This window comes from Zingiber officinale, chromosome 9B, assembly GCF_018446385.1.
Source record: "Zingiber officinale cultivar Zhangliang chromosome 9B, Zo_v1.1, whole genome shotgun sequence".
Classification (NCBI taxonomy): Eukaryota; Viridiplantae; Streptophyta; class Magnoliopsida; order Zingiberales; family Zingiberaceae; genus Zingiber; species Zingiber officinale.
The window spans coordinates 91,633,006-91,658,622 of NC_056003.1; the positions used below are offsets into that span (position 1 = coordinate 91,633,006).

The window sequence follows — 25,617 nt, forward strand, 5'->3', positions numbered from 1 at the left end:
TGCAACTTATTCACTGCTTTTTCGTTATTCCGCCATTCTTATCTTCCTCGTGATATCTCATGCCCGCGGATTTTCATTGATTCCCTAGCTTTGTCTGTAATGTGGCTCTATTGCTGATAATCTTGCATACTTCCCTCCTGGACTAATCTCAAAGTTCTGCTTATAATTTGGCCGCTTATTTTATATCCCATTCATCTTAGACCGGGGATCTTCCTGGTTCCTCAATCTGCATCCTATCTTTGGCCAATCCTCGGCCTCGATCTTACTTCTGATTTGCATCTCATCTCCGACCTGAGTAACCACAGACCAGCCACAGTTTACTCTGACCTGCGTCTTATTCCCGATCTGGATAATCGAAGGTCAGAAATTTGGGGTCACACACAGACCGAGGTACCTCTTGATCCAGGTCTGAATACGTAGACCGAGAAATATGATAATCATTCCTAGTTCGGGAAAGCCTGAGTACTTAACAACTGCAGATACCTTTTCCCAAGATCCTCCTCGTATATCACGCTGGTGCTCTTCCAAATATGCCCCTGGGCGTTACTTCCTAGGCGGATCCTACGATTTCCGTTGTTCCCGTCCATTATTTTGCGCCGATGGATGATAATCTGACAAAATTACCCCTTTGCTAGGCGTCTATAAATATTCTTCTCGCCTTCGACTTACAACGTTTGACGCTTTTTTCTTCTACCTTTTGCTTGCTTCCTTCTTGCACCTGCTGTTTTAGACTAGATCCTTCTCCACTTAATACTCCCTCTTTTCGTTTCCGCTTCTCATGGCGTCCCCTTCTTTTCTCTCTTCTTTGGTGTCGATACTTTACCTCGGCTCTTCCTCTTTCGATGAATGTGCCCGAGATGACTTACGGTACACCTATGGGGTCGAAGATGACGTGCAAGTGATCATCCCAACTGGAGTACATCGATTCTCTGACCCCCCCTATTAGCTCTAGCACCTTTTTTAGAGAACAATTTGTGGCTGGCCTCCGTCTTCCCATCCATCCTTTCTTTACCGATATAGGCAGCTATTTTCAGATTCCTCTAGGGCAACTGACACCCAATTCCATAAGGATCCTTTGTAGCTTTGTAATTCTGTGTAAAGTGTGTGAAATATTCTGGTCCGCCTACTTATTTCATTGTTTCTTTACCCTAGAGCACCAAGAAGAAGGCACATTTCGTTTCCGGCCCCGTCTTCGAACTAATTTTTTCTCGTCTCTACCACCTTCTGACCCGAGCTGGAGAGGCCAATTCTTCTTCATTGCCTTTCCCCGTGATGTGGACTGGCCCCTGCGATGGCGACAATTACCTCCGTCTTCTCCTGAACTGGGAGAGTTCCATCTAGACGCTTCTTATTTGGAAGCCTCGTCTCGCCTGGCCGGCTGGTGCATTAACTTAATGCGTCTTCTATCTGAGGAATTGTTGTCCTATTTTCGCTTGAGTCATCTGACCCAAGAGACGCCTCGCTCCCTGGGTAAGCTTTTCTTTCTACTCTGTCATCACCGCATAAATATTTTATTTCTTCTGGGGGCCTAGGGAAAATAATTTCACCCTTTACCCGATGCAGTTGAAATCCCGACCTATGCTTCGGAGGTTCATCCCCTCCCTCTAAGTGACATGGAGATAATGAGGCGAGGGCGGATTATCCTAGAGAGAAGAGCATTTCCCCACTCGTCTTCAACCTCAATCGGTGGGGCTTCATCGACCCATCCTTCGGTCAGACCCACTCGGCGAGGATCTTCTGCTGCCCGACCTTCGTTACAAACTCCTACTCGCTCTCGGTCAGCTTGTGCTCCTCGATCGGCCTCTTCCACTTGTCCCCGAGCTACTCGTCCACCTCGGCGGGCTACTCTTGTTCGTCCTCGGGCTCCCGCTCGACCCCGGGCCCCATGTACGGCCCGACCTATTCCCCCAACACAGCTACCCTCGGTTAGTCCTCCTCGAGCCCCTTACATTCCCAGTCAGAGCCTTGGTGAAAGGCATATGGGTCTTGGCGGAAGGACAGGTAGCGTCTCTCTTGCCAGTCCTGCTTTAAGAGAGGCTTCTCAGGCGGCTCGCAGGGCTCGTGCCACGAATGAACGACTGAACCAAAACACCCCACTTCCCTCTAGACGCAGAGCTCGGTTGTCCTCCGATGATTCTGACTCTGACGATCAGCCGCTATCTCAAAGACGTCGGCGCCGAGCCCCTCGCCTGATGTCCGACTCCGCCCCATCATTTATTCCTTCTCCTCCTCTAAATGCAGCTGCCTCTTCTACATCCCTCCAGGCAACTCCACTTTTAATCCCAGGCAATGTGGCTGATCCTCCTGCGTCATCCAATAATCAGGCCGAGCCCCCAATTACTCACCCGGCCATCTCACAGAACACTCAGGAAGATGAAGCTGGCCCCTCGGAACGACCTTCTACCACACCGTCTGCAGTACCTCCTCAAAGACCTTCTTCAGATCCTTCTGGTGCAGCCGCCGAGCCTTCAGCTCCTCCAAGCTCAGCTACAGGTCCCTTAGGACCCCCTCCGCTCATTTATCATAATTATTATACTACCCTTCCTTCTGAGGAGCAATTATGGTCTCAATCAGATGTTCCCACCAGCTCTCTCAAGATGAAAGGTTGTCTGGCCACTTTATGGGAAGAAAGCTTGCAGCATATGAATTCCTTGTCCTCCTCGGCTCAAATGGACCACTTCGCCGAATTATATATCAAGGAAACCTATAAAAACTTCCCAACTATTGTTTTTCCTGCTCTTATCATATATTTCTTGTATGTTCCAGGCCTGCACAGAATCTCTGATAGTGAACCATTCCTTCCATGCTACTCATTATCAAAATAAGATGCTGCGCGACCAGGTTGCTGAACTAGCATTACAACTGAATGATCCTGCTCAGGCTAGCCATGCTCTAAGGGCCGAAATAAAAGACTTAACCAAAAAGAAGAATAGCCTGGAAGTATCCTTGGCCCGCACCAACCACGAATATAAGGATCTCCAGGAAAAGCAAAGTCAGGCTGATAATGTACACCAACAAAGTATGAATCAGCAGGCTTCAGAGTATCAAAGAGCTATGGACCAGTTAGCTCAAAAGTTACGTGTTGCTGAGGCTTTGGCACAGGATCAAGATCAAAAGTTGAAATCACAAGAGGCCCTTTTGAAATCTCAAGAGACCCAATTGGCTTCCCAAGCAATAGAATTAGCCACTGCCAGAAGTGAGCTGGCTCAAGCTAGGGCCACCACAGAGGGCGTGTCGATAGCTCTGGCAATTTACAAAGAAGGGGAGAACGATCGCTGCTTGCAAAATCGTGCTATGTATCTGCGTTCCCCAGAATTTTGTGTTCAGGTGGGACATCGTTTTTCCACATCTGCTATCTACGAGGCAGGCGGGGCTTTGCGACAACTTCATGAGCAGGACTATTTAAAGTCCCTTCCGCCTCCTGAATTCTTAGACCATGATCGGATCATCAAAGAAATACCGGATGAGATATTTTCCCCCTTCGACTGACCTTTTTTGACTTTTTGTACATAATGATTCGAGAATTGCTTGTAAATTTCTTTGCTGCTTCTTTGTTTACCCTCCAATGCTTGCCTTAAATTGTTTAGCTTCGTCATAAAGTTTTACATATAATCTGCTTTCACATTTCTCGTTTTTTCCGATCTCCTTCTCCTCAGTCTACTAACCCAACCCGTAAGATAAATCACAGCTCAGCTTATCCCTCGACCTGCGCTTCTCGGCCTGTCTCTTCAAACTCGATAAGGTCGTTGATAATTAGCGCTCCAGGGCTGATCTAGCTTCTTGCCTCGTTCATCTTGTAAATAATAGGCTCCAGAGGCTAGCTTTTTAATGACTTTATAAGGTCCGTCCCATTGTGGTGCTAGCTTCGTCACGTCCCCTACTGGCTTGATTTGCTTCCAAACCAAATCTCCTTCTCCGAAGAATCGGGGAATTACTCTTCTGTTGTAATTTTGTCTCATTCTTTGTCAATAAGCCTCCAGCCGAGCCACTGTTTGATCGCGGGTCTCACTAATAAGATCCAGCTCAACTAGTCGTCGCTCAGTATTTCTTTCATCGTATAGTGTCCTTCTGACCGAATGTACTCCAATTTCTATAGGTACCACTGCCTTATTGCCATAAACTAAGTGAAATGGCGTCAGACCTGTGCTTTCCCGAGGTGTTGTTCGATAGGCCCACAGAATGCTTGGCAGCTCTTCCACCCAATTACCTCCGACATGATCTAGTTTGACCTTCAAACCTCGAACTATTTCTCTGTTAATTACCTCGGTCTGTCCATTTCTTTGAGGATAAGCTACTGAAGTAAAAGCTTGCGTTATGTCAAATCCCTTGCACCAGGCCTGTATCCTCTGTCCTTGAAATTGTCTTCCATTGTCAGACACCAACTTATGAGGAATACCAAATCTACAGAGGATGTTCTTCCATAAAAATTGAATGACAGCATCCTCTGTAATCCGGGCCAGGGCTTCTGCTTCCACCCATTTATAAAAATAGTCCACGACCACCAATAAGAAGCGTCTTTGACCTGGTGCCATCGGAAATGGTCCCACGATATCCATGCCCCATTGATCAAAAGGGCAGGACACTATGGAAGTTCTCAATAGAGTCGTAGGTCGATGTGTCAAGTTTTGATGCCTCTGGCAGGACAAGCATGTGTTCACCAACTTGTGAGCATCCCTCTGTAGAGTAGGCCAGAAATACCCGGCCAGGAGCACCTTGCGAGATAATGTTCGCCCTCCTACATGATTGTCACAGCATCCCAAATGTATTTCTCGCAAGGCCTGGTCGGCTTCCTCCATACTCAAGCATTTAAGTAAAGGTCGGGAGAAGGACCTTTTGTAGAGCTGGTCCCCGATCATGACATAAGCATGGGCCTGCCTCCTTATCAATCGAGCTTCTTCCGGGTCGGTTGGTAAGATACCTTGCCTGAGATAACTGGTCACGGGTGCCCACCAATCAATAGTTGCTTCTGCATTGTTTTGCAAATCTATCTGGGCTATCAGAAAGGTTTGTGCCGTTGACCGATCCAGCACCCAAGTAGTTAAGGAACTGACCATCTTTGCTAATTCATCTGCCCGTTCATTCTCCGACCTGGGTATCTTTGTTACAGTGACCTCTGTAAATTCTGCCTTCATCTTCTCATTCGCCTCCCGATACATTTGCAATTTATCATAATTTATAATAAAATTGCCCGTAACCTGCTGAGTCACCAACTGGGAATCTGAATAGATGATTACCCGAGCTTCCCCGACATGCCGAGCTGCTTGCAGTCCAGCCAATAAAGCCTCATACTCCGCTTCATTGTTTGTGGCTCGAAAATTCAATCGCACTGCCACCTGGAGTATATCTCCTTGAGGAGATATTATTAAGACCCCGACCCCGCTTCCATGATGATTAGCAGACCCATCCACATAGATCTTCCACATTTCTTCAGGGCTAATTTGATGTATCTCTGTTAAGAAATCTGCCAGGGCCTGTGCCTTAATAGCAGTGCGCGGCTGGTACTGGATATCATATTCTCCCAACTCTGTGTCCCATTTGATAAGCCGACCTGCAACTTCTACGTTGGTCAATGCTCTTCCCATGGTGCTATTGGTTAAGACGGTGATTGGATGCGATAAAAAGTAAGGTCGTAACCGCCGAGCCATAAGAACCAATCTATAAACCAACTTCTCGAGTGTCGTGTATCAGGACTCGGCTCCCTTTAATAAATGACTAAAGAAATACACTAGTCGTTGTACATTGTCATGTTCTTTAACGAGCACTGCCCCTACAGCTTCGGGGGTAGCTGACAAGTAAACCCATAAAGGTTCTCCTACAACTGGCTTAAAAAGAGGGGGCAGGGTCTCTAGATACTTCTTCAGCTCTTCAAAAGCTTTAGTGCATTCTTCATCCCACTGGAATTTGGAGGCCTTCCTTAGCACCTTGAAAAAAGGAGCGGCCCGGTCCGCAGATCTGGAAATGAATCTTGACAGGGCTGTTATTCTGCCGACCAACTTCTGGGTTTCTTTTAAATTCTGAGGAGGCTGCATATCCTTGAGCACTTGAACCTTTTCAGGATTGACCTCTATTCCTCGCTCTGTTACCAGGTAACCCAAGAATTTTCCTCCTTTAGCCCCGAATAAGCATTTCAAGGGATTGAGTTTCAGCCCATACCGTCGGAGAGTCTTGCATGTTTCTTCCACATCCTTGATCAAGTTTTCGGCCAACGGGGATTTGATGAGTATGTCGTCTACATAGACCTCCACATTTCGCGCGATCTGCTCCCGAAAGATTTTATCCATCATTCGCTGATATGTGGCTCCGACGTTCCTGAGGCCAAAGGGCATGACAGTATAATAGAAATTACCGTCAGCCGTAATAAAACTAACCTTTTCTTGATCTTCCCGGGCTAGAGGTATCTGATGACACCCCTGGTAGGCGTCCAGCATACATATTCTTTCACATCCGGCCGTGGAATCTACCATTTGATCAATCCGGGGTAGAGGATAGCAATCTTTGGGGCTTGCCCGATTGAGGTCTCGGAAGTCGATACATACAATCCACTTATTGTTGGACTTCTTTACCAAGGCTACATTGGAGAGCCAGGATGGAAACTAAACCTCCCGAACATGTCCTGCTTTTTTGAGTTGATCTACCTCGGCTCTTATTATTTTATTCTGGTCAGCTGAGAAATTTCTTTTCTTTTGCTTCACGGGCCGAGAGTCAGGTAGTAGATGCAACTTGTGCTCAGCCACCTCTGGCTTGACCCCGGGCAACTCCTCAGTAGACCAGGAAAAGACATCCCGATTGTGGATTAAACACTGAATAAATTCTTCTTTGAGGGGAGGAGGAAGGTCACTTGCCACCCGGGTCAGACTTTCAGGCCGATCAGTGTGTAGTTGTACTTCTTCCCAAGGGATGGGCTCCTCAGCTATAGGAAGAGGCTCCTCTTGAACGACATGAACGCCTCCATCCTGAATCCTCTGATATTTCCGAGCTTCAACTCGGACCATGTCGATATAACACCGTCGAGAAATCTTCTGTTCTCCTCTAACTTCCCCGACTTGCTCGCCCACAAGAAACTTGATTTTTTGTTGAAAAGTCGAGACCGCAGCCCTAAATTTGTGCAGGGCGGGCCTCCCTAGAATAACATTATAGGAAGAAGGGGAGTCTACTACTATAAATGTGCTCCTCCTTGTGCACACCAGTGGCTCGGTGCCCAAAGATATTGCCAGCTTAATCTGGCCCATAGGCTTCACTTCATTGCCGGCAAACCCATATAGAGATGTAGCCACTGGCTGAAGTTCAGCAGCATCAATCTGCATTTCTTCAAATGCAGTCCTGAATAGAATGTTAACCGAGCTCCCGGTATCGACAAAAACCCGAGCTACTCGACTATTGGCAATGATGGCTTTGATGATGAGCGCATCGTCATGAGGCAACTCCAGATCCTCCAGGTCTACAGGCCCGAAGCTAAGAACAGGGCCAGCAGCTTGTTCCTGACTGCATCCGACAGCTTGAACCTCCAATCGCCGAACATGAGACTTACGTGCTCTCCCGGAATCTCCGTCGGTCGGCCCTCCAGAGATCATGCCGATCTCTCTAACAGTTGCGTTACCTCTGTTTTCGACCGCTTGTGATCCTTCCGGCTCTTTTCCCCGGCCAGGCTAATGAGTGCTAGGTCCCGCTAGGTCAGGACGAGATGATCCGGCCTGCCCTGTCATCCTTTGTTCTTCCATCATCTTGATCAACTGAGGCGCTAGCTCAGGCGGGGGCAAACCCATCTCTGTGGCTCATTTAGAGTCTCGAGCAAACTGAAAACATCTATTAGTATCATGTGTGCGGGATCTATGATAGGTGCAGTACCGATTACTCCCTGACCCTGGTCGGGGGATGTGTACAGCAGCAACTCGAGGAGCAGGTCGAATTTTCGGCCCGGGATGAAAGGCAGGTCTGGCTTTCCGGACTCGCGGTAGAGGTTGAGGGGGTGGTTGAGGCGCTCTTCTTTCTTGCTTGTTATTAGAAGGAAGTGGTCTTTCGGCCTTCCTTTGAGCTTCTTGTGCTTCTTCCACCTTGATGTAGGAAGCATCTTTTTCCACCATCTCATCAAAATTCCGAGTGGGATTTTTGATGAGATCTCTGAAGAACTCTCCCTCTCCCAACCCATGAGAGAAAGAGCTCATCAGAATCTCCGAAGTGGCAGTAGGGACATCTTGAGCCACTTGATTAAAGCGGTTGATATAACTTCTCAGGGGCTCAGTCGACCCCTGCTTTAGAGCAAAAAGACAATGATATGTCTTCTGATATTTCTTACTGCTGGCAAATCAGCGCAGAAAAGTCGTTTTGAAGTCTAGAAAATAGGTAATGGACCCTTGAGGCAACCCATCGAACCACTTTAAGGCTGAACCAGATAAAGTATTCAGGAAAGCTCTGCATTTAACAGCATCGCTATATTGGTGTAGCAGGGCTGCGTTTTTGAATTTTCGCAAATGATCTTCCGGATCCTTACTCCCATCATATTCTTCGATCGATGGAGCTCTATAACCCTCAGGCAGTCTTTCATTTAGAATCCTGACTGAGAAAGGTACTTTCTCGTCTGGATCTTCGGGGAAGGCCTCAGGTATAACAAGGGCCTTTCCTTTCTTCGAATCCTGTGGCTGTGAACTCTCAGCCACAGATGCTTGAGGCTTCTCCTTCTTGAGGCTTTGTGCTTGGGGCTCCGGCTGATAATATCCTATTCCCGGCTCGCGATAAGGATGTTGAGAAATACCTCAGGCTGCTTTCTTTTGGAACCCCGATCTGAAACAGGGAGGGGTTCCTTGGAAGCCTCAGTAAGGGCTTGTCGTGGTCGCGAGACAGTTGCCTGTCTTTCCGAGGCTGCCAATCTTTTGGCCTCCTTAAAGAGTTCATACTCCCCAGCGGTCATAGTAACGTGAATGCGGCCAGACTCCTCCATCGTCATGTTCCGGATCAGGTTGTTGTGTTTCCCACAGACGGTGTCAAATTTGATCACGTCCGGAAGCTGAGTCGGATGAGGGCAGGCCTTGCTGTGCTAAATGTTGACGGAAAGTCGTTGAGATGCTGAATCAGCGAGGTACCCTGTGGACAGGTGTACAAGGGCGGTTGTACGAAAAGAAAAGCTCAAGATGGCGGCGCTATTGCTCTGCACACACTCAGACGAGTCACACGGTCGTTAGAGACCAGAAACCAGGGAAAAAGTCCCCGGGTCAGGCTCTCCGACGCTCAAGTCAGGTACTTTTTCCCCAGAAATCACAGAGAAAGCAAGAAAAAGTAAAAGACTGGTAAGAAAATGACGAGAGAGCATACCCGCGTAAGGGACAAAGCATCCCTTTTTATACTGCAACTAAGGCTTCTGGAACCTGACGAATGTCAGGGAATGTCGGGTGTCAGGCTCTGTCTGGCGGTGGTCGACACGTGGCTTTCTCTCATAGGCCGGCGGAGGAGCCAAGAGGAGTATGAGCCCTTTACTGTTAGAATATTACCTGACATGTGATGATTGTTCTCTGACAGGTGGTTACGATTCCTTGCAGACCTATTTGTCATGTAGTGTCTGGCCTCCTGACCCACCTTCGTCTGTGTCATTCGAATTATGTACATCTCGACGATCTACTGATTACCGACCTGCACGATGGGTCAGCTCCTCGACCTGCCTCTGTTTGTTATTACCCATGGTATGAAGGTCCCGACCTGCACACTGGGTCGGCTCCCCGACCTGCATTTGTTGGTTATTATTCATGGTATGAATGTTCCGCCTTGCATCCGTCTGTTATTATCCATGGTATGAACATCCCGACCTGCACTTTGAGTTCGCTCCATGACCTGAATCCGTCTGTTGTTATCCATGGTATGAACGTCCCGACTTGCACGTTGGGTCGGATCCCTAACCTGTGTCTGTTTGTTGTTACCCATGGTATGAAGGTCCTGACCTGCATCTGTTGGCTATTATTCATGGTATGAACGTTCCGCCTTGCATCCGTCTATTATTATCCATGGTATGAACATCCCGACCTGCACTCTGAGTTCGCTCCATGACCTGAATCCGTCTGTTGTTATCCATGGTATGAACGTCCCGACCTGCACGTTGGGTCGGATCCCTGACTTGTGTCCGTCTGTTGTTATCCATGGTATGACCGTCCCGACCTGCACGCTGGGTCAGATCCATGACATGTGTCCGTCTGTTGTTATCCATGGTATGACCGTCCCGACCTGCACGCTGGGTCAGATCCATGACCTGCATCCATTATTATCCATGGTATGATCGTCCCAACCTGTACGCTGGGTCAGATCCATGATCTGCATCCGTTATTATCCATGCTACGAACATCCCGACCCGCACGCTGAGTTCGCTCCATGACCTGAATTCGTCTGCTGTTATCCATGGTATGAACGTCTCGACCTGCACGTTGGGTCGGATCCCTGACCTGTGTCCGTCTGTTGTTATCCATGGTATGATCGTCCTGACCTGCACGCTGGGTTAGATCCCTGACCTGCCTCCACGACGGCAATCGTATTCGGTATATCCGTCCGATTAATAAGCTGATCCCGAGTCGCCTCCAATCCCTGGTTGCACCTGACCCCTGGGACCGGCCCTTCATTGAATTTGGTCCTGGGGGTCGGGTCCTTTTTTCGATTCCCTTTTGAGATCGGATCCGGCCCCGGATCCAGCCCAACTTGTGAATATTACCCTTTGACTAATACCTCAACTGAAGCTTGGACTTTAGCCACGTGTGCCGAAATTTGTAATTCTGACTTTTGACCTCCACGATGGTGTAACTTTTGACTAGCCACGAGGGCTAGACTTCTGCTGGCATAACTCTTGACTAGCCACGAGGACTAGACTTCTGACCTCCAGGCTGGCATAACTCTTGACTAGTCACGAGGGCTTGACTTCTGACCTCCAGGTTAGTATAACTCTTGACCCTTCTATGACTTTGACTCCGTACTATATCATCTCACAGACCCCATATTCATGCACCATATCAGCGGCCATCGGCTCCGTCGCCGGAATCATCACCGACCTCCAAATCTACCGTCCCTTTAAGAGTAGCTCTTAATAATTTGCCGCTCCGTTTATCATCCACGCTTTTAATTCAGTGATGTAAATAAATAATAAATAATTTAAAATATTTTTTAAAAATTAATTAGACGGAATTTTATTAAACACATTCAACTCCAAATACTCTAAACAGCTCTATCTATCCAAGAGTCTGTTATCGGCCAAAAATAAAAATAAAACTAAAAACAAATTTAAAAGAAAAAAAAAAGTATTTTCGTTAGAGATTTATTTGATCAGATTTCCTTGTTCATGAAAGGCGTCCTAATCTCCCATGCATTCAGCTCCGAAACCTTAACATCCACTGCTCCATTGTTGAACACGAACAGATGGGCATCTCTTCCGATCGCCAAGCTCGGATAAACTCTGGACGTGATGCATATTTTTCCTCCTGCGCCAAAGCTCTCCACCACCGAGTGATCGATCAAGCTTCTAAGAGAGATCGTCTTAGACGAATCGATGTCAACGTCAACAAAGCCAGCAAAAGTCGGCTTATATATGTTCTCCCTTTTAGTTGACCTGATCATTCAGACAAAAAAAACAAGGTCAATCAAACCGTTGACTTGGACACGGGGTGTTAAAAGAGCAAGCTTAGCTCGCTCACCTGGTGGGATCATGGCAGAAGAGAACAACGTGCTTCCTCTTGTGCTTGAAGACCTTGAAGAACACTGCGGTTCTTTCTTCGAGAGCGGGATCGGCGAGAACGTAAAGCCCGAACGGGCCGACTCCTCCCTTCACATCGGCGGCGTGCCTGGCGCAGTAAGCTTGGGCATCTCCGACGTACGAAGGGTCGAAATCCTCTGCTTTTTCCAAACTGCTGATCTCGAATGTAACCTCCACATCCGCCTGAACCGCATCGATGTTGTTTACTCGGAAGAAGCCACCGGGATTCACGACCTGATTCGCCAAAGAAACGTGCTTGCTTCTCAGCCGATCGAACTCCTCCACCGGCCACTGCAACAGCTGCCGGCCGTTCTCGTCCAGCCAAAGTTCTCTAGGAACCAACTGAAAGAAGAGGAGGAGGTTTTGAGAAATAATGAAAGAAAAGGGAGGTAAAATGAAAACAAGGGGAAAAAACTCACGATCACTCCGGACCAGCCTTTGCTGACGTCATCGGCAATGGTATCCGACTCGTTGGCCCAGCCAGTCAAAACCCTCCTCCTCTTCGCCGGATCGAAGAAGGTCTTCGAGGCGTAGAAGTTGCCGTAATCGTACCTCAACCCATCGCTGCCGTCCACCAACGCCTGGTCCGGAAGGTATCGGTCCAGCGCAGGGTAGTACGTTCCCAGAGTGTAGTACTCGAACCTCGTCCGGTCGAGGCTCACCTTCAGCACGTGCTTCACTCCGCGGCCGGTCGCCGACGTGTCCCTTCCTTCCCTCCCGCCGACCGCCACCGGGAAGAAGTCCGGGCACTCCCACATCCCCGTCCCCTTGCTCGAGTGCAGCGGGTGCTTCGCCTTCGTCCAGTTCACGAAATCCTTGCTCCGGTACAAGATCGCCACCCCTCTCTGCCCCACTTCCCTGGTGCCCCCGATCGCGATGCTCCAGTGCTTGTTGTCCGGGTGGAGCCACGCCGTGGTCGGATCGCGGAACTGGGTGGCGCTGATCGACGGATCGGAGGAGATCACGGGGTTGTAGTCGGGCTTGTCCCACTCGCGGAGAAGGGGGTCGGATAAATTGGCCGGGAAGGCGATGTTTTGGACCTGGGTCTTGAAGTTGTCGACGATGCCGGTGTAGAGGATCACCGGCATGCCGTCGGGGAGGACGGTGGCGGAGCCGGACCAGCATCCGTAGATGTCGAAGGGCTTCGACGGGTAGATTGCCGGGTCGAGCGCGTACCAGTTGATCAGATCGGTGGAGACCGAGTGGCCCCACACGATGTTACCCCACACGGAGCCATAGGGGTTGTACTGGTAGAAAAGGTGGTAGATTCCCTTGTAGTAGAATGGCCCTGCGACACGTATTTTTTTTTTAAAAAAATATGTAAAATATTCCCTCAGACTTTAGAGGTTTAATATTTACAACGACTTTGAAATTTGACAAAAAAAAAACTTTAACCACGTACCGTTTGGATCTGCTTGCAAAAGTTGTTGATAATTAGTGGAGAAGATTCATAAGCATAAACAAGAACAAAAACAATTAGAAAAAAAAAAGTAAAATACATTAATTTTAGAGAAAAAATTATATAAATTACCATTAATCCAATTTATGGGGGGACGGAAGTGATAACTAGGTAAAAGAGTTTTGTCGACTAAGGAAGGAGATAAACTAGAGAGTTCTTCATACAATCGATGAGAGGAATTCACTTTTTGCAATGAAACGAGGAGAAATATAGCAACTAAAGTTAACCATAACTTTGAAAGTGTATTAGACATTGTCAATGTATGGAGAGGGACTACAAGAAGAGATTGATGAAGGATGGAAGAGAAGCCTACAATATATAATGGAGTGAATCTCTAGACTAAGTCTTATTTTGTAAATAAATAAATATTTATTATTTAATATCTTTTATGACGATGGAGTAAATAGTAGGATAGATGTTATGTGGATATTGATTTAAATTCTAATGTAATAAGTTAAATATTCAAAAACATTACCATAAAAGATAATTTTTTGGATAGATTTTTGAGATTTGAATTAAAATTTATTTGTATTAGCTGTAATTTGTAAATATAAGGCAAAACCATATCTATATCTTTCGTACATTTAATTTTAAAGTGTTTTTTTTTAATTTAATTGTGTTTGAGTATTAGTTGTTATAAAATATATATATAATTTCGATTAAATTGATTTTTTATAAAATAATTAAAAAAGAGTTTTTTTAAATTTTTTATTAGACCGATTAAATTTTAATTAAAAATATTTAGGTTTTTATTTTTAAAAAATTTAATTAATTTGGTTATAAACCAATTTTATATTTTATTCGATTTTAATTATAAAATTTGATTAATTTAGTTAATAAAAAATTCTAATTAATTCAATTTCGAATTTCATCGGTTCTATTTTATTTGTATTGAACATGTTTATCTTACTATCTTACTATTTTATTAAAAATCTCCCCCTTTACTAACTAACTTTGGCGAAACCTAAAATGAATTTACGTTAATATCCTTTTTTTCTATTCACACTAAAAATAATTCGAAGGTTTATTAGTAATTCCACAAGTGAAACAATCAGTAATCTAGAGTTCGAGACTCGGCTGCGACATATTATTATGAATTTTTCTCATCATTAATTTTCTCTGGTTGTTTTATATAAAAAAAATATTTATTTTTTTATTTTTTGAAAAAATAATTAATTTGGTTATTAACCAATTTTATATCAATTCAGTTTATTCGATTTTAATTATAAAATTCGATTAATTTAGTTAGTAAAAAATTTTAATTAATTCAATTATTATTTGATATGATGGAGGAAATAGTAGTATATAGATGTTATCCTTACCAAATGTGTGGATATTGATTTAAATTCTAATATTTGGATAAATATTTGCTGATGTAATAAGTTGAAATATTCAAAAACATTACCATAAAAGATAATTTCTATTTTATTAAAAATCTCCTCCTTTACTAACTAACTTTGGCGAAACCTAAAATGAATTTACGTTAATATCCTTTTTTTCTATTCACAATAAAAATAATTCGAAAGTTTATTAGTAATTCCATAAGTGAATTTCACAAGTGAAACAATCAGTAATCTAGAGTTCGAGATTCGGCTGCGACATATTATTATAAATTTTTCTCGTCATTAATTTTCTCTGATGGTTTTATATAAAAAAAATATTTAGTTTTTTATTTTTAAAAAAATTAATTAATTTGGTTATAAACCAATTTTATATCGATTCAGTTTATTCGATTTTAATTATAAAATTTGATTAATTTAGTTAATAAAAAAACTCTAATTAATTCAATTATTATTTGATATCTTTTATGGTGATGGAGGAAATAGTAGTATATAGATGTTATCCTTACCAAATGTGTGGATATTGATTTAAATTCTAATATTTAGATAAATATTTGCTGATGTAATAATTTGAAATATTCAAAAACATTACCATAAAAGATAATTTTTTGGATAGATTTTCCAGATTTGAATTAAAATTTATTTGTATTAGCTGGAATTTGTAAATATAAGGCAAAACCATATCTATATCTTTCGTTTTAATGTACATTTAATTTTAAAGTGTTTTTTTTTAAATTTAATTGTGCTTGAGTATTAGTTGTTATAATATATATATATATAATTTTGATTAAATTGATTTTTTATAAAATAATTAAAAAAGAGTTTTTAAAATTTTTTATTAGACCGATTAAATTTTAATTAAAAATATTTAGGTTTTTATTTTTAAAAAATTTAATTAATTTGGTTATAAACCAATTTTATATTTTATTCAATTTTAATTATAAAATTCGGTTAATTTAGTTAATTAAAAATTCTAATTAATTCAATTTCGAATTTCATCGGTTCTATTTTATTTGAATTGAACATGTTTATCTTACTATTTTATTAAAAATCTCCCTCTTTACTAACTAACTTTGGCGAAACCTAAAATGAATTTACGTTAATATCCTTTTTTCTATTCACACTAAAAATAATTCGAAGGTTTATTAGTAATTCCATAAGTGAAATAATCAGTAATCTAGAATTCGAGAATCGGCTACGGTATATTATTATGAATTTTTCTCATCATTAATTTTCTCCGGTTGTTTTATATAAAAAAAATATTTATTTTTTATTTATAAAAAAAATTAATTAATTTGGTTATAAACCAATTTTATATCGATTCAGTTTATTCGATTTTAATTATAAAATTCGATTAATTTAGTTAGTAAAAAAACTCTAATATTTTTATGGTGATGGAGGAAATAGTAGTATATAGATGTTATCCTTACGGATATTGATTTAAATTCTAATATTTGGATAAATATTTGCTGATGTAATAAGTTGAAATATTCAAAAACATTACCATAAAAGATAATTTTTTTGGATAGATTTCGAGATTTGAATTAAAATTTATTTGTATTAGCTGGAATTTGTAAATATAAGGCAAAACCATATCCATATCTTTCGTTTTAATTTACATTTAATTATAAAGTGTTTTGTTTTAATTTAATTGTTTTTGAGTATTAGTTGTTATAAAATATAGATATTGTGTAGATTTGTCTAGATTTATAATCTTAAAAATTTTAATTGAGTTATTGTTTATATTTGTTTATTGTTGTTATATAAGATATATATAATTTATAGGTTAAAAGTGAGCAAAATTCAAAACAATTTACTAAACCTAATTAATTTGTAAATTCAGAAATTTGGTTCGGTGTTTTAGGATTTTTTTTAAAATAAGAAATTTTGAATTTTAAAAATTAATCAAATCGATTAAATTGATTTTTTTATAAAATAATTAAAAAAGAGTTTTTTAAAAAAAAAAATTATTAGACCGATTAAACTTTAATTAAAAATATTTAGTTTTTTATTTTTTAAAAAATTAATTAATTTGGTTATAAACTAATTTTATATCGATTCAGTTTATTCGATTTTAATTATAAAATTCGATTAATTTAGTTAGTAAAAAAACTCTAATTAATTCAATTTCGAATAGTTCGGTTTATATTAATTGTTGTTTATAGTGAATTATGAAAACATCATTGTTAAAAACTTTATCATTACTTCAAATAAAAAAAATTCTTATAAACTTTCAAATATAACTTATTAAAAAATAATATATTTATATATTAAATATTTTTAATCAACTAAATAAGGTAAATTTGACTAATATAGAAAAGACAATGAATGATAACATAGTGATAATAACTTGTGGAGGAGTTTGAGCAATATAACATTATAAAAATAATGAGAAGAAGATAAAAAAAATTATAGAAAAATAATATTAAATGTGATTTTACTATTTTTATATAAAAATATTAATTACTAATAAATATTTTTAATTTATTAGATAAACCTAAATTGGACGATCCCAATAAAAATTAAAATTATTTATCAAATTTTGTTTAGAAAAATTATATATCAAGAAATCTAAAGTAAAAAAAATTAAATTATCGATGAAATTTAATTCAGTAAAAAATTATAATTAAAAATTATCGAGTAAAATTCGGTTAATTTAGTTAGTAAAAAAACTCTAATTAATTCAATTTAGAATAGTTTGGTTTATATTAATTGTTGTTTATAGTGAATTATGAAAACATCATTGTTGTTAAAAACTTTATCATTACTTCAAATAAAAAAAATTCTTATAAACTTTCAAATATAATATATTAAAAAATAATATATTTATATATTAAAATATTTTTAATCAACTAAATAAGGTGAATTTGACTAATATAAAAAAACAATGAATGATAACATTAACAGTGACAATAATAGGAGCTACAGCAATAATAACATTATAAAAATAATGAGGAAGAAGATAAAAAAAATTATAGAAAAACAATATTAAATGTGTTTTTACTATTTTTATATAAAAATATTAATTACTAATAAATATTTTTAATTTATTAGATAAACCTAAATTGGATTATGCCCAATAAAAAATTAAAATTATTTATAAAATTTTGTTTAGAAAAATTATAAGTTATCAAGAAATCTAAAGTAAAAAAAAAAAAAAATAAATTATCGATGAAATTTAATTCAGTAAAAAATTATAATTAAAAATTATCGAGTAAATAAATCTCAATAAAAATTTATTCTAATCAATAATTTTAAATATTAACTCATATGTTTACAAAATAAATTAATAATTATATTTTTATTTAATAAATATAATATATAAATTTTTTTGAAATGCGATAGTGAAAAATAAAGGCTTAGGCCTTGAGCCGGTTCGTTCGATCCAGGTATTGTCCGAACTAAATGGTCGACACGTGTGTCTTTTTTTTATTTTTTTTACTTTACATCCATCATTGACGAACGCCCCTTGCCTACAGTAGAAATGGGGTAAAATTTTTCCCCGCTATTTCGAATAGTCGCAATCGCCAGATTCCAATGGTTTTAGAATTTAGGACATTTTTCACAGCGAAGATAACATTCACGATGAAAAATGGAAGATAATAATTCACTGTCACTTGAAGCGCTAGAGGGAGACTACAATCAAGAAGTTGAAAATAATCAAATTTCAAAAGTACAATATAGAGTCTCTGATTTATTGAGGTACAAATTAAAAACTCCATGGAGTAAGTTACAAGTGGATAATTATGAACAGTATTAAAGATGCTTATTTATTATATTGTCAATATGCACATCCCAAGGGATTTTGTGTGAGAAAAGGTGATCAACAATGTTTTTCTCATACTACTGAACTTCAATCAAAGGAATTTAATTGTTCATGTCAAAGTTTGAAAGACGAAAAAAGTTCTAGTAAAAGGATTCTAGTTTATCAAAAATCGATCTCTAGAACTAACTGTAAAGCCAAATTGAAGATTACAAGGGAGAGAGAAGGTAAATGGCGGGTGAGTAAATTTTTTGTGGAGCATAACCATCAAATGTTTACACCTGATCAAACTCATTTGTTAAGATCGACACTCAATATATCATATGCAAAAAAATCTACTCTAGAAGCTATGGTAAATGCTAGAATATCTATCTCTATGCTGTTCTTTTATGGAAAATTAAGCATGTGGACTCAAAAATTTAAGTTTTATTAGAAAAGAAAAAACATATCAAAGTTGAGAATGGAGATGCTACTGCACTTATTCAATATTTTATAAATAAGGCGAATAAGGCAAATTACTTTTACTAGAATGTGCAATTGGATGATAATGATAGGGTGATGAACTTTTCTTTAGGGACTATAGATGTGCGATTGATTAAGAATATTTTGGTGATGTCATATGAATTGATACAACATATAGAACAAATAAGTATAATTTGATATGTGCTTGAAAAATGGGCTACTGCTTTTAGTAATGGAAGGTTTAGTGCGGGACTTTTGGCTACTTCTAGGAGTGAGATAATAAGATGAGTTCTTTGCATGAATTTGTGATGAATTATGGAAAGATTCAAGATAATTAGCGGCTGGAGAGGGTTGAGGATACTTGTTGTCATCATGGTAAGGCTGTACAAATTTTGAAAAATCATCCACTATTGATTCATGTTGCTGATGTTTATATAATTACTATATGCAGTTATTTGAAATTGAATTGGTTAATTCTTTGAATTGTCAATATGTTGAATCACCATCTTGTTTTGGTAATGATCGACATTGGACCATGATCAAAATAAAATCTCATGATGAATATCCAAGGGCACGTGACATTCAACAAGTAGAATCATGGAATAAAGTGCAGTTGTTATAAGTTTGAGGTGATGGGGATTTTGTGTAAGCATGCTTTCATTGTGTTTAATTGTATGGATGTCACTATTCTACCTAACTGTTATATTTTAAAGAGATGGATGAAAAATGAAAGAAATAAAGTTAACTCTGATTTTCAAGAAAGTGGCAGTGGTGGTCATGTTTCTGAGATGACGTTTGTCAACCAAGTAATGAGATTGATATATGATCTAACTCAATTGAGTAAACTACATGAGGATGTGAGAAAAATATTATGTAGGTTGGTTGACAATGCAAAAGATGAAATGTCCGAACTTATCTCGAAGTTGAGTGTAGATGATGAGACACCATGTGATGATATTCAAAGTGATGAAGTTTGCATACGTAACCTACTTACTGTTGGGACCTTAACATCCGCTAGAGGGGGAAGGGAGGGGTGAATATCGTTTCACTAAATCGTCACTTCCTACACTTAGTAGTACGCGGCGGAAAACAAAAATACAAACTAACAAATAGAATGCTAAACCTAGAGATAATAACCAAGACAATCAAACCTCTAACACGTTTATGTAACGTGGTTCGGAGATCACTTACTTCTACTCCACGACTGTTCGTAAGGTGGACGCTCCCGATCCATCGATGGATGACTTTCCAGAAAACCTTTGGCTAGCTCAATCTCCTTGTCGGTGGAGAAACCTCACCACAAACACTTGAATACAAGCACACCGATCACACGAGGGCTTGGGAGACTCTAATAAGCTTTAACCAAGTCTATTTCATCAATCTTAACCAAGCTCCCAAGGCTTGGTTATATAGGTCACGGGTTGAAAACTCCGTCTACCAGTCGACTACCAAAACCATCAGTCAACTGATCTCTTGTGTAAATTCGACCGTTACATTCCAACGGCTCGATACCAGTCGACTGGTAAAACCACCAGTCGACTGCCCAGTCGACTACACTAGTCGACTAATGAACCCACCAGTTGACTACTACAATACTGCTACAGTAACACTATAATACTGCTATAGTAAAACCATAATCCTAGGATTTAACCCCCGAGTACATTCACTCAGCACTCGTCCTCGCCCGACCAATCTAGACCTAGCCTTCTAGCCTCCTCTATCCTTGCATCCCTCGGATGCCCCCCCATCCTTCACGTCTTGCCTTCTGGAGCTTCCATCGGCTTTATCATTATTATTGGGTCTTCCTTTGCCAAGAGGTCATACCTCCGGGACTTCATCTATTGCCAAGTCACACTTGGACTTACGTTGCCAAGACTACATGCTTGGACTTACATCGCCAAGACTCATCCTTGGACTTTCCTCTGCCAAGATCACCCTTGGACTTTCCTTGTGTACGTGTATCCTGCACACTCACAATGCATATCAAATATAACAATAGACCTAACTTAAACTTTTTCCCAAATATCAAAATCTAGGGTACCCAGATTGCTCCAACACTTACTGCTAAAGAAAAAGGAGTTACAAATGCAAATATTACACAACACTGGGATCCTAAAAGCAAAAAAAAAGAAAAGGGAAGGGAAAAGCTCAAATTTCAAGCAAGTTTTTATTTATTCAAAATTTTATTCAAATAATTGTTATATGGTTAATCAACCACTAAGTTTGTAATTTTCTTGGACTTGCTACGTGCAAAAGAAACCAAAAGGAAGGGACAAATTCACAAGATACCACCAGCACAAGGGAAATGAATTATATACCATCACAACAACACTCAAATTCTACCCTATCGTAATATCCGTCTGCATCTTCTCAAGTTCCATCTCTATGTAGGCATAATCATCATTTTTTCATTATTCAAATCAAATGGTAACTAATTCTTTTTTAATTTTCAATATGGAAGATGAATTTAGACACAATCAATATTTATATCTTAGATTTATTTTTTTATTAAAAAATACAGTTTAGAGGTCCTCATTCATCATAATTTTGGAGGTCCTCGTGTCACTTTAGGGGTGCTCATTCTTCACAAGTAAGAAATTTTATCGAAAAAAATTAAATTTATTTATAAATTCGAAGAGGGGTCTTGGTGCAACGGTAAAGTTGTTTCTTTGTGATAAAAAAGTTACGGATTCGAATCCTGAAAATAGTTTCTTGCAAAAAGTATAGTAAGGTTGCATACAATGAATCCTTCCCCGGGACCCCGCATGGCGGTAGCTTCATACACCGAACTGCCCTTTTCTTTTTACAAATTCATTAAATTTTTACATTGTAAGGGATGTGGACATGGACATGATCATGATAACTGAAGAAGCATGAATTGTTGATAAGGATGCTATCATCGTTGTCATTCATATTGTTGATATTTGAAAAATTATATGTTGTATTAATTTTCAAATCTTGCTTAGTAAATTATTATTTTGACGCATCAATAAGCTGGTTTTAATGGAGGAAATGGTGGAGGCCTATGGGTTAAAGAATTGAGAATGTTTGTTGGAGCAAGAACGATGTTTAGGGATTATTGTGCTTGATGTTCTTGCTAGAACCATCATCTTCTGCACTTTCCATCAAGCCAGGTTAGGCACTTTAAACTTTAAATGATACATAAAATAAAATAAATATATATAACCTCCTCCAATCCAACATTTGGGATCACCTATATTTTTCAAACAAACTAAATGGCACTAAATTAATCTAGCATTACATTTTCTAACTAACACTGACCATCTTCAGCTTTCCTAGATTTTCTTTGTGAGATTCAACTGGAAGTTGCACATGAACTTTCCTTGGACTAGTCTTGAATGATGTTGTTGGACGTCACTTCTTCACATTTTCCTCAAAAGCTCTTATCGCTTCTGCCCAAGTCGTGAACTTCTTATATAAGGGTTTTATTGCTTTCCTAGCCACTTCTGGATTTTTTTTTTAAACAAATATTGTTCTTTAGGTTGGTTGCGACTAAGATTGCTATAAAAAATCAATATACAACACGCATGAACATATGATCAAAAAAGAAAAAAAAATACATAAACACAAAGCCAAACAAGATCATTATTTATAAAAAAAAAATTCTTGCAAGAACACCAAAGAGATTAACATAGTGGCGAGATCATATAAGTAACAGTTTTATCAAACATTTACGCAAGCAATATTTATTTTGCAATCTTTTAAACCTTAAGATACAAGATGACGAGATAACTTTCAAGCAACCATCTTTTTGCTGTAAAATCAAGAGCTGTATATCAACCTCTAAACAATTTGATTTAACACAATTAGAGCTTTAGAACCATCTAATGAGGAAAAGTCTTGGGAATTTGAGATTTTAGAAGAAAGATTTTGACTTAGTGTCGTGAACCCTGGCTCACCGCTGCTCAGAAATTATCGTAATCTTAAGATTTAGATCTATAATAACTATGAAAATTGGCGGTCGAAAATGATCGCTTCAAAAAAAATTAAGGTGTTTTTTTTAAATAACAACTCCTTTCTCCCCTCCGCTCTCTCCCTGTCAAATGATTTTTTTCTTTATTTTTTTCAATTTTATTTAATTTTATTTAGTTTTATTTTTTTAATTAATTTTATTTATTATTTTTTCAACAATACTTATATTTATTTTTTTAAATTAATTTAGTTTATTATTTTTCCATCAATATTTATATATTTTTAAGTTTTATTAAATTTTATTTTTAATTAATTTTGATTATTATTTTTAAATTTTATTTTTTAATAAATTTTGTTTATTATTATTTTTTATTTTTTCAAAACACTCTCTCCCTTTAAATTACGCATTTTCAACTTTTGGCAGATGTCAAAACTTCTATTCCCTTTAAATTACCCTCCTTCTACCCTTGACTTATGTCAAAATCTCTCATCCCTTTAAATTACCCCCCTTTCAACCTTTGACACATGTCAAAATCTCTCATCCCTTTAAATTACCCCACTTCTAATTCTTGACACATGTCAGAATTTATCACTCTCCTTAAATTACCCATGTCAAAATCTTTGATCCCTTTAAATTACCCTCATTTCAACTCTTGACATATGTCAAAATCTTTCATCCCTTTAAATTATCTTACTTCTAACTCTTGACACATGTCAGAACTTCTCACACTCTTTAAATTGTCCACCCTCCAATACTTGACACATGTCAAAACGCCCCTTTCCCTTTAAATTACCCCCTCCAACGCTTGACACATGTCATAACCTTCCCTCCCCTTAAATTATCCACCTTTCAACTCTTGACACATGTCAAAATCTCCTCCTTTAAATTCTTCTCTCACACTTCATTTTTAGTCACTCTTCAGTCACACCTCCCTCCACTGCTATCTCCCTCTCAGCCTCTCATTCTCTCTTCCTGAAACATAGTTATCTTGTTAACTATTACAAATAATAACTCCTAAAATCTATAACTAAAAATAAACAAAAGATTATAAATATATAATACAAATTTATTAAAAAAATAAAATTGATAAAAATTTTAAAAACGGATTAAAACACAAAAAATAAACAAAACTTTAAAAAACAGCAAAACGAATAAGGGGCCAAAGTACAAGAAAATAAAATGAATAAAGGAAAAGATAGAAATGGAAGAAAATTAAAATAGGAGGTGGGGTCGGGCGGAGGGGCGTGTTAGAGGGGTGCGAAAAGCTGCCCACCTGATCTATTCCTTGTGCTACCTCATTGTCAGTGCCTCCTGTATCATCATTATCGGCCGCTGACTAGATTTATTTATATCATTGTTTAAAGTTTACCAAAAAGAAATATATGAACAGAAATGAGAGAATTTTTAATTAATAAAAGTGAAATAATATAATACATGATCGTATCCGAAAGTGAAGAAATAAATGATTGGAGGGAGGTCCTAGGACCGGTTGAGCTAGAAGAGGGGGGGGGGGGGGGGGGAATGACTTACTTCGTTATCTTTGTTGACTTGAGTGTGCACAATGGAAATTTGAAAGCAATGCTAACTCTGGTATTTACTTGGTATCCACCTCCTCATGGAGGTGACTAGTCTAAGGATCCACACCACTTTCACTCTTCCACTATAGAACTTCTCATTCTCGGAATTACACCGAAGGTGGAGAAACCTTACAAGATTTACAACTCTCTCTCTCCAAAAGAAAAAGATCACAACCACTACAATGTAGAAGAAGAGGATGATTACAAACTTAGAATACCTTCTTCTTTGCAGAGTACTCCCCCTTAAGGGGGAGTAATTAAGCATAAACTTCAACTTATATCTCGAGGGGTACTCCCCCTAAACCAAAAGACAATAGGGTATGCCTCCCACGTATTATGCAAACCAAACACTATGATAACAGAACTAAAAACACTAGTGCCACAAAACATATGTCCAATAAGAAGTCATATCATAGATACAACACACGAAATAGTGTCTAAGAGGCACACCATAGACTAAAAGTCAAACAAAAAAAACTATCCATACAGGAAGGGAAACTATAAGTCATAACAAAACAGTAAACTCAATCATGTCACCCTCAGGAGGATCAGTAGGATCAGCAGGACTTCTGGAAGCATCAAAAATAGGTGGCACATCACCTGTTGGAGGGGGAAGCTAAGGAGAGTGACCTGATATCCAAAATTGTACTAGCTCGGTCAAAGACTCAACGCTCATCAGTACAGTGGCAACCTCGACGCACATCTCATCAATAGCCATGGACAACTCCTCAAAGCAAGTGTCCACGGTCTCCTCAAGTGTTTGAATCTATGCATCCAGAACAGGACCTGGAGAAGCAGGTGCCTCAACATCCGCCTCAGGATCAGCAACCTCCGGAGCTGGCGCCTGTCCCGCCCCCCGAGGTCGATCTCGCCATCCCTCACCAAGGGCACGCCGGTCAATCCATCGTATGCCATCTGACCTAGCCTCAAAACCAGTCTTAGTGAAGGACCGTGTAGAGATTCGGGAATACAAAACTGTCATATGCTCTAGTTTCCCTCGGGATACATCTATATGCATGGACTCTAACCAGTCGGTAATGATGTTGCTAAAAGGCATATGAATTGTCTGCTGCACAGGCTGAGTGAAATGGATGATGCAGTGAAAGATGTTCAAAGCAATGTTGACATCAAAGCGGTGTCGCATGACGTACAATAAAAACATCTGAGAGGGTCTGATGAGGGCTAAGGAAAGGGAGACGATAGGCAAAAGATAGTTAATAACTATTTTGAATAAAGTGTTGTCCCTGGCAGATAATTCAAGGGAGGAGAAAGTGGTGATATGCATATTTGGACCATCTGGACGGGGATGACCAAAAAAATTCTGATGCATGGAATCAATTGTGATATGCTCGAATGGCGGAGGCAA

General features: G+C 39.2%; 2 protein-coding genes across 2 annotated transcripts; both read right to left on the bottom strand.

The window, feature by feature from the left end:
• Window positions 1-3,965: 3,965 nt before the first annotated feature.
• Window positions 3,966-5,582, bottom strand: LOC122023153. Its single transcript, XM_042581239.1, has 2 exons — window positions 4,397-5,582; window positions 3,966-4,351 (listed from the first exon to the last, which is right to left on the bottom strand). Exons 1-2 carry the CDS (start codon window positions 5,580-5,582, stop codon window positions 3,966-3,968), a joined length of 1,572 nt encoding a protein of 523 aa, XP_042437173.1.
• A 5,551-nt stretch (window positions 5,583-11,133) lies between these two features.
• On the bottom strand, window positions 11,134-25,395 carry LOC122023154 (beta-fructofuranosidase, insoluble isoenzyme 3-like). The gene is made up of 4 exons (XM_042581240.1): window positions 25,038-25,395; window positions 12,136-13,004; window positions 11,658-12,058; window positions 11,134-11,572 (listed from the first exon to the last, which is right to left on the bottom strand). Exons 1-4 carry the CDS (start codon window positions 25,393-25,395, stop codon window positions 11,290-11,292), a joined length of 1,911 nt encoding a protein of 636 aa, XP_042437174.1. The 3' UTR covers window positions 11,134-11,289.
• Window positions 25,396-25,617: the final 222 nt, after the last annotated feature.

What these genes read in the sequence shown, in the direction of transcription:
- LOC122023153 (XM_042581239.1), bottom strand. Translation starts at nt 5,582, where the DNA reads ATGGGAAGAGCATTGACCAACGTAGAAGTTGCAGGTCGGCTTATCAAA. An exon ending in GAACATCCTCTGTAGATTTG is followed by an intron (nt 4,352 to 4,396) that starts GTATTCCTCATA and finishes GACAATTTCAAG; the next exon opens with GACAGAGGATACAGGCCTGG.
- LOC122023154 (XM_042581240.1), bottom strand. Translation starts at nt 25,395, where the DNA reads ATGCGACACCGCTTTGATGTCAACATTGCTTTGAACATCTTTCACTGC. An exon ending in TGAGGCACCTGCTTCTCCAG is followed by an intron (nt 13,005 to 25,037) that starts GTCCTGTTCTGG and finishes TACGTGTCGCAG; the next exon opens with GGCCATTCTACTACAAGGGA. An exon ending in AAGGCTGGTCCGGAGTGATC is followed by an intron (nt 12,059 to 12,135) that starts GTGAGTTTTTTC and finishes CTCTTCTTTCAG; the next exon opens with TTGGTTCCTAGAGAACTTTG.